The 10033-nt window shown below is 29.2% G+C and overlaps 1 protein-coding gene across 1 annotated transcript; it reads right to left on the minus strand.

Moving 5' to 3' along the window:
* Window positions 1-4000: 4000 nt before the first annotated feature.
* On the minus strand, window positions 4001-6243 carry LOC8276606 (zinc finger protein 10). The gene is made up of 2 exons (XM_015727710.3): window positions 5593-6243; window positions 4001-5384 (listed from the first exon to the last, which is right to left on the minus strand). The coding sequence occupies exon 2, from the start codon at window positions 5169-5171 to the stop codon at window positions 4209-4211; it is 963 nt and encodes a 320-aa protein (XP_015583196.1). The 5' UTR covers window positions 5172-5384; window positions 5593-6243; the 3' UTR covers window positions 4001-4208.
* Window positions 6244-10033: the final 3790 nt, after the last annotated feature.

Genomic DNA, 10033 nt, shown 5'->3' on the forward strand with positions numbered 1-10033 from the left:
CCAAGCAATTCATCAATATAAGGGTTTCTTTTTTCCTGTTACCTAAGTTAATTTTACACAAATTGATTCATGTTTTAGGTAATTAATGTTTTTAGTAGTTTAGTATATTTTATTATTAATATAGAGAGTTTAGTAGGTTTGTGTTTTAAAAGAAAAATTAAAAATTAAAAAGATTCTCCGGGTAATCCTCAAACCTCATATTATATGAAAGAAAAATGGGCTTGACCTTGGAAAAGAGATGGATTCGTTGGAGCAAGTAACAGTAGGGCTAAATTGGGCCATTTCTGGAGTGGCTTTCAAGGCTAAAGTCATGCTAACACGAGAGGAAATGATAATTTTTGAAATTATCATTCGATATTTTCTTAAATACGTTCGTAGATCTTTTTAATATAGTGCATAATAATTTAAATATATTTTACATTAAAATTAAAAAAAATTATATAATAATCTCCAATTTTAAAATTAAGAAAATATCAAAAGATGTATATATATATATATATATATATATATATATATATATATATATATATTAATTTGTAAATAATATTTTAAATATTTAATTATTAAAGTAATGACTAAAAGAATTTTGGACAGATCAAAAAGAAAAATAATTTATCAAAATTGATGGAAGAAAGTATGATTTTATTTGTGAAAGTTCATATCTCCACTGGCCCATGTTCTTAAGGGTGTTGAAGGTTAGCATCTCCTACTTGATATGTATATATTTTTGAAACAACTTGATAATTATTACATTATTAATGTCTCTATATTCCTTTATCTTTACCTCTGTACCCTTTTTAACTTTGCATTTATTATCATATTGTTACATAAAGCAATATATATACATATACACCTCCAATGATATCAATAAGACCAATCAAAGTATCGTTAATAGGTATAACTAACCTGTGCACTATTACATTGATATATATGTTTCCTATGAAAAACAAAAGATAGCTATTACAAGGTAACATCACCCGTCTTTCCCTTGCACGTCTCATTGATACACAATTTAAAAGCTAGCTCAAGCTTGTCATCATATTCATATATGGACAAATCTTAAACATTACGTACGCCTCCCTAATTTTTTTTTAAAGTTAATTAATCTTGCAATTAAATAACAAACTCAATATTTCTTTTGCTGGAATTTTAATTAATATATAGCAGCAATTTAGTTTGATTTATATATATAATAAAATATTATCACGTGATTTAAAAGTACGAACTCATAGTTTGTTAAAATAATTTTAGTGTAAAATTATTAATGGTTTGAATATTTAATCTTTTACTTTTAGAAAAAGTATAAAAAAGTATGACGTGGCTTAACACTTTTACACTTAAAAGGCTTTGGTTTTTTTCATGATAAAAAAGTATCCTATAATTTTATTTTTTTATATATTTACTATCTTACAAACTAATAGTCTTAGATTTTTATGATTTAATATTATTATAATACTCATTTTCAATAACAAAGTCATTTATTAAGTGATTTAATATATAACATACCATATTAAATTCATATTAAATAAAATTAACATATACTTTTTTATTTTATTAAGAATAAAATGAAATATTTAATAAAATAAAATTATAATATTTTTAGAAATATCATTATAGTTGATTTGATGATAAATCATCTATAAAATAATTTTACTATTGAAAATGAATATTATACTAGTATTAAATTATAAAAGATTAAAATATTAATTTGTAAGATAGTAAAAATGTAAGAAAATTAAATCATAAAATATTTCTTTATCACACAAAAAACAATCCTTAAAATGAAAAATCATCTAACTACAAAATATATCTTTATACTTTTTCCTTTTATTTTTTTGGTCAAGAGAGAGGACTCAGAGGAGAGAGTGAGGGGCTTCCTGAAGGATATGTGATGCCTGACTAAGTGCCTGGAAAATATGCGCTACTGTCAAGTGTAAAATGAGCTCGTGAAGCGGAACTTCCTCCCATGCAAATATACCTTTAGTTGTCAAAACACATAATTCCAAAAAACAGACCCATTTGCTATGGAATTAATTCTACTAAACTTTTATTCTTTAACATTGTTTTCTAAAATTCTTATTCTTTAAACAATAATTTGGAATTACAAAAATGCCTTTAAGATAGGGAAACCAAGCAAGCAGAGAATATAACTTCCCCATTCCCTCACTTAAGTCCATTTTTAATTCCTTAAAGAAGCAGAAGAAACGACATCCAATGCCCATGTGCACTTCTGCCACTGCATGAAATTATCAGATTCAGACCTCGCTAGTTGTTGCCAAACAAATTAACCTATCCAACTCATAATCCTAATGCTGACAAATCCCAACCAATCAACTTTAAACTATCTTACACACATTTGTACTACTTCGTAGAATCCAATGCAAGCAATCCCAGTTTCCTCTCTTGTACTCATTTTACTCTATGCACTACTACTACTATAGCAATTTCTATCATACACATGCATCGTAGAAGACAAAAGTAACCCACATGTAAAAATGACCTCAAATCATTAAAACAACTTCAGTTCCTGGCCTTTAATTGGAAAGGTTTTGTTGGGTATGACTTTAATTCTTTCTGTATGATGATTGATGATCCCTCTCTCTTTCTCATCAGTTTCCCTGAAATTCCATTGAAGTCAAGGGCATGTTCTATCAAATTTCCCATTAATGGAAACAAGTAAAGAGTACCCAATTTCTTGTGATAATTCTGCGTAGGTTTCCTTCTTGTGAATAGCGCCTAGGGTTAGGGTTTTCACAGGGATTTAATGTTTATACCTTAGTTGTCCTCTCTAGTCTAGCTTTGTTTTTTAATAGTATTTATATTATATTCCTTAATTATTTCGGCATAAGGGTTATATTATCAAGAGGATGTATAGATATATAAACTAATTATACATTTCAGAAGAAACCAAAAGATGCATAGATGATGTCCATGAATCATGATGCGATAATATTCTCTTTGCGATTAAAAAATGCATAATATAATATCTTGCGCAATACTTAAATGCAGTGATTCCCGGAGTAGGTAGCAAATTTTGGAGGGATTATGAACAATAGAGACAGAGAGAGAGAGAGGGAAAAAAAAAAGAGTGATAAAAAGTGATAGAATAGAACACAAGCAAATGGACTTATTTGGAAGATATTGAAACTGAAGAAATCTGATTGATGATGACGATGATCTATTACTAATAGTACAAGAGAAAAGGGACTCGATGTTGTGATGTATCTGACTTATTTGACTTGTATTACCATGGACACTAATCTCTGTGTGTTTTGTGGGTCAGTTTAGTTGTGCAACTCTGATGGATTGTCAGTAAAGTACTCAGATAGGAAATAATACTGCTCTTCTCCATGAATATTTTTAGTCAGTTGCTTTGCCCCTTAAACCCCATTCATACCCCTCTTGATCTCTCTTAACCTATATGGCTCTTAACTTCTATTATTGATCTCCCTCTCTCTCTCTCAAACATAAGGGACACGAGCAGACATATATTCCATCTTAACCTGAAGTTCTGGACGTATACGCATCCAGTTGATTATGTTAAGCACCTCTACCAGCTGGCAGAAAAAGAAAAGAAAAAAGAAAAAAAAAGTAGTTTTCTTATTCTTACGTTTATAAGCTAGCCTAGACCTGAACTTACATTATATATCGAGTTTTTCTGGGAAAAATTGTCAAGAGGGTTAAAAAGGAAATCTGATTTGCTACAAACAGAGGAAACCCTATATTTCTTTAACCGAGTTTACGTTGCTTAAAACACTTCTATTTCATGTAACCAAAAAAAGACACTTCTATTTCAATAATAAATCTTCATTGAAAATAAGGAACGAATTAAAATTAAGAGGCATAGATATGCAATATAGATTGAAGCACTTCCATTTCTTTGATGACCATTTTGCTGTAGAGGAATCCCGTGTTAGAAATGATAGATAGAAGCAACAATGACTAATGCTATATATGTATAGAATTAGTACTGTAATTTAGCTATAATTCAAAATAGAGATGAAACTTTCACTCTTTTACTTGTTTTGTTTTGTCATTTTTTTCTTGTTATTGTTACATGCACCTTTGTGAGAATTCATAAGCACTCAAATATAGAAGAAAGTGATTAAACTGAAAGCAACAAAGAAATAATTATAAGCAATATAACGCAGAAGAACTCGGTATTTAGTAACTATATGCCCATATGGCAACTTGGGAGTGCTCTACAACTACTTTACCTTGGGCCGGTCACCTAGCCTGAGTTCAAGATCCAACTCCTCTATAGAACAAGGAGTAATTTCGATTACCTCTGATTGGACATGATGTCTATCAACTGAATTCGACTTCTTGAAGAAAGATAATGATGAAGTACTAGTTCTCCTTCTTTTGCAGCCTATGGCCGTCTCCTCATCACCAGCTTCATCATCATCTGATATTGCTTGGCGAGTTCGTCGAACAACCAAATTCAAGCTCACAGCCAGATCAGTCTTGACATAATCTACCTTAGCTCTACATCCTGATTCTAGAATTGAATCCTTATGATCTCCTTCACTCCTGGGATCTGAGATATGGTAATATCTTTCTTCGGCCAAGTTCGGCCGCGACGGAGGGGAAGATCTACGGTACCTCTCGTCAAGTTTTTCTTTAATAATAGAAGAAGAGAAAGGAGGGAACAGGTTCTTTTCATCGCAATTCGCTCGAGTAGGTGTAGTGGAAGCCTTGTTAGAAGGTGAAGATGGTGATGCAATAATACCAGGATCAGAATTAGGGTTAGGGCTATAAACCAAGGCACAAATCTGATGAGATGGGTATTGAAAAGCCAAAGATGTATGGGGACTAGGGAAGAGATTGTTATGATTTTGGTGGTCATCATGGTGATGATGAGGAGGATGATGAACTACTTCATTATGGGGGCCTGGTGGAGACTGCTTTAGTCTAGCTCTATCCCTCCTGTGAACATTCATGTGACCACCTAGAGCTTGAGCAGACCTGAATTCTCTTCTACAAAAGCTGCAAGAATAAGATCTTGGTGGCCATATACACCCACCTAAAGGACCAGCTGCGTCTTCGGCAAAAGCCTGTTCTTCCCATGAATCATCTATGGAAGGAGGAGGTCTAGTCGACGCTTGAAGATGAGAACTAGTCAAATTATGTTTTCGCTTAGTCCACATCCAGCACCTTGCTTGCTCCATTACTACATCCGAGTATTGACACTAACAATTACAAGTTTCAAAACGCTTGCAAGATTTGCTTTGATAGAAGGAGAGATGAGACTAAAGAAGAAGAGAAGAGAAGAGAAAGTCTTAGATGATTGCTTAGAGAGTGGTGAATGGTGGGTACTCTACCTTGTTTGTCTTACTGTAACTACTTCTTGGTCTCTCTCTTGGTAGGTCTAAGCCAGTCCACTGTAGTAAACGAAATAAGCAAGTTTTAGAATTCAAAATTCTCATAAATAATCTTCAAGGACCCATAATTCATAAACGACCAAAATGCATATGAAAATAAATTTTAGCACTAAACAAACAAAAAACATATATTTTTCCCAAAAAAATAAAACAAAAAACAAAGAGGGTATTATTAGAAAAAGATTGGCGAGAGCTTCGGTTACGACACCGTTTCCAATTATGAAATCTCGAAAATTTTGTTTTCTTCCTCCATGTTCTCTTTGCCACGGGGAAGGAATTGTATAGGAAATCTGAATTCTGGGGAGAGCCATCTTAAAAAGGTGGAGTACGCTTTAAATGTGCACATTTTTTGGGCTGTCTTGGTGACACAGAGAATGCGTAACCTCAAATATATAAGAACATATGCTTCACATGACGTTATATTTATAATTTCGTGAATTAAAATATTTATTTAAAATCTAAATAAAAAGTTATTCTATTAACACTATGTTTTATACATTTGTACTGAAATCAAATGTATTACACGTCTCTCTCTCTCTCGACGCTCTCGTATATTTGTGATTTTCATAAGCAATTAATTACACCTACAACAAGAATTTCTCGTCCATCGTAAAATCTAATGATATTCTCCTTTTGATTTCCTCCAACTATGATAACTCAATATCCTAAAAAGGGAAAAGAAAAAAAAAAAAAAGATACTTCAATCATATGGTTTTGGCATGCAACTAGAAGCAAGACAAAAATTGAAACCATGTATATGCTAACTCTTGCACTTCATCACTAGAGTCGAGTCACTCTTTGACTGGATAAAATGTATTAGCTCGTTTATTGATTAAGTCAAGTCCAAGGTAGGTAAAACTCAGTTCATTAGACTCGTGATTTGATTTACATATAAATTTATGAAATATTTTATAAATTAATATATTAAGAGCATTTCAAATGGTGATCTTTATTATAAAGAATATAACTTTTATAATAAAAAGTATTTTAAGAAATATTTAAATATAAAGAATAAAATATTTTATTTAAATCAAACACTCTTTATATTTTATTCGTTATTTTATTTTTATTTACAAACATCAATAGTTTTAATTTTTTTATTTTTTTAAATTTCTTTTCCAATAAAAAGATAAGACTGACAAATATCAATCGACCAATTATATAAAAATTTGTAGTATATTTATTAAGTATAAAGTTGAGAGTGAAGTTTGACTTTCTGTAATTCTTTACTTTATATTTAAAGAATAAAGAGTGCAGACTCTTTATTTTAAAGACTCATGTCATAAAATGACATTTCAAATACTCTTTATTCTTTAAATATAAAATAGAGTGTCAATTTGACTTTCTACATATAAAGAGCCAAATTTCATTTCATATTCTATATTTAATAAATGCACCAGAAGTTTCTATGCATTGATTTAATTGATATTAGTAATTCTTGTTTTTCTATTGGTAAAAGTTAAAAAGAAAAATAAAGAGAAATTAAAATTATTAATGCTTATAGAAATAAAAGCAAGATATAGAATAAAATATAAAGAGTCTACTGGACTTAAATAAAATATTTTACTCTTCATATATCAGTATTCCTTAAGATGCTTTTTATTATAGAAATTATACTATTTAAAATAAGAAGCACCGTTGGAAATCCTTTTAGAGTGTTATTTTATTATATGACTCTTTAAAATAAAAGGTTTGACATATATAAAAAGTGCATTAGAAATTATCTAATAGTTTTAAACTTAAATATAAGATCTATATGTTCTTACTTAGAGGGAAGATTATAAATTTGGTGTTCTAATTTTTTTACTTTTTATTTGTGTTTAAATTTTTGTTATTCAATTAAGTGTTTGAATTTGCTAAAAATACTTAATATAGTATCTATAACAGGTTTTATAAGTTAAAGTGTTTATATGACTTATTTTGAATAATAAATTGACTTAAATTCCCTCCTTTAAAATAATAATATATTTTCTTTCTTTCTTTCCCCCTTTTCTTCTTTTTTCTATATGTTCTCAACATTTTTTTCAAAAGTTCTTATTTGTTTCTCGAGAAATTAAAAGAAAAAAATAGTAAAATTCTTTGTTCTCACTCACTCAAACAAAAAACTAAAAATAAAATAAATTTCATTTTTTATTCTTTTATTTTCTTATATTCATCTAAATAACAAAAAATGTTGAGTAAAATTATTATTTTTTAAAATGAATAAAAAATTAAGATAAATTAATGCAACACCTTTGTTTTTTAATGCTAAAAGAAAATCCTGCTAAAAGATAGAAAGAAGACTAATGAAAAAAAAGATAAATAAATGGAAAAAATTGTAAGTAATAATAAGTACGATTATTTTGATCATTTCATACGCAAATTGAGTTAAATTATTATTTTAATCTGTAAAACAATTAAGAGAAATCATAACATATATAAATTAGTAGGTTCAGATACTTAATTAAATAAAAAAATAATTTAAATATTTAAATAGAAAAAATAAAAAAGTTAAGATACTAAATTTGTAATTATTGCTATATTTGAAGTACATATTGAAAATATTTATTAAAATAAAATTATAAATTTTATTTAATTATTTTAATTTTTTACTAGATTGATCACTAATTAATTTTTGATTTATATGCATTAAACTTGTTTAGACTCTTGGATATGAAAAAATCTAGTGAAGTCGACTCAAGTTTGGTTGAATAGTAAACGAATCAAGCCCTAGCTAACCAAAGCTCGGCTCAGTTTTCTATGATATCATGTGCATATAATCCTTTAAAACTGCACAAATAGAATTCTTCTTTTATTAAACTTTTGCTAGTGTACACTTAAGACTTAGTTCAAGTGCCAAGAGCGTTTACTCTTAGGAGTAAGAAATTTCAAGTTCGAGTCCTCTCCTTCACATTAGGTGAGTTTTTGCTATTATAACGAGTTTAAGGGAATAATTACCTCATGTTATATAGTCCATAGCCAGTTGGCCCTCTAATGAATAAAAAAGACTTTTGCTATTGTATTTTTTCGATATATCAACACACATATAATATATAAACTAATGAATAACTTAGAAAATGTTTGATAAAACTAAAAATTAGGTACTACTATACTCAATAGGTAGAGTACCTTCTATGTAAAGTACCTTATTAAACATATCTTAAAAAGAACATATATAAGAACTAGAGAGAATCTGAGACTTCACAGTCTTGAATTCAGTAGGTAGACCAATTAAAATTCTCATATTGAACCTTCACATTATAACTATATGACAACAATATATTAAGCTCCTCATCAATGTTTTTAAAGTCCATGAAATAATTTATAAGAGACTTGTCTTATTTTTCTGCATGATAAGAAGCCTTCCACAACTTATAAATGGAGGAAATATTTCTTTTTCTGACATATAAGAAATTCAGACAATCTATTAATTCTTTAATAAATTCACAATAATTGATCTAATCAATTACCCATTATTAATGAAATTTCAAATTCACGTTATATAAAAAATAATCAAGCATCCACCTTAGCCATGCTTGTCTATAATCATCAAGCATATGATCATTCTTGTCAATACTCCATAAATAAAGACAAACAATTTTACTCCAATCCAGATAATTAGAGTCATTAAGTTTATCTTCAGTGATTTTTTCATCACTAGAATCAAATATATCATAAATACTTATTTATTGTCTATCGTAATTTTAGAAATTAAATAAATAAAGTATTTAGCCATAGAAAAGAAAAGAAAAGAAAAATCACACTTGTTCATACTAAAGTGTTACACCCAAATGGATGGTCCTTAAACAAAGCACAAATATCTGTAGTACAAAACTAGAAAAATCTAGGGAAGATCAAAATAATTTTTGACAATAGACACGCCTACATGCATCAATGCATGGGACTAGGACGTGTGGCTCACGGGTAGGTCTTTTAGTAACCAAAATTTATGGAGATGCTAATTGGCTGGTGGCGCTCCTCCCTAGGAAGATGATGATGATCAAAATGTACTCTCAATAAGTGGCTCAAATTTAAACCTAAATCTGCCTATTTCTTTCAACAGACTCTAAAATCAATTTGTAGGCTCCGGTACCATTATAATTAGAGGTAAATCTGCAACTCCTTATATATCCATCTTCTGTGATATGCTTCCTTGAATTTTGATTATTCGACCTTTGATGATTCTTTAGGACCTCACTTCCTAGCCTTTACCATACATACTCTTATTAATAGTTGCATTAAAAGATGCCACATGAGGAAATAAATCTTCATCTACCATCACGGTCCCTTTCTTCTCAAGGAAATTAAGAATCTCTATTTAATCCTTTTGTACACTATAATTTTTGATACTCCAATAAGCATCATGAAAATTATATATTCCGTGTGTAATTCAATTTTAGTATCTAGATATAAAAGCTACTAATCATAGTACTTCAAACTTTCCTAATGTTAACATTGTAAGTGAGTATAAGGGGAGTGATCGACTCTCAATGTTGTAGATTTACATATTCCTTATATTCACAATGCAGCTCTCTTTTAAAATATTATTGTATATTTTAAATTTTTTAAGAGAAAATTTGAGTTTCTTTGAGTTTTGGCCATTTATTTTATTGTTAAAGAACTAAGAAACCAGGCAAATTCTACTATAGAGCCTAAGTGAGCATGGTCTG

Source organism: Ricinus communis, chromosome 10, assembly GCF_019578655.1.
Source record: "Ricinus communis isolate WT05 ecotype wild-type chromosome 10, ASM1957865v1, whole genome shotgun sequence".
NCBI classification, from domain to species: domain Eukaryota; kingdom Viridiplantae; phylum Streptophyta; class Magnoliopsida; order Malpighiales; family Euphorbiaceae; genus Ricinus; species Ricinus communis.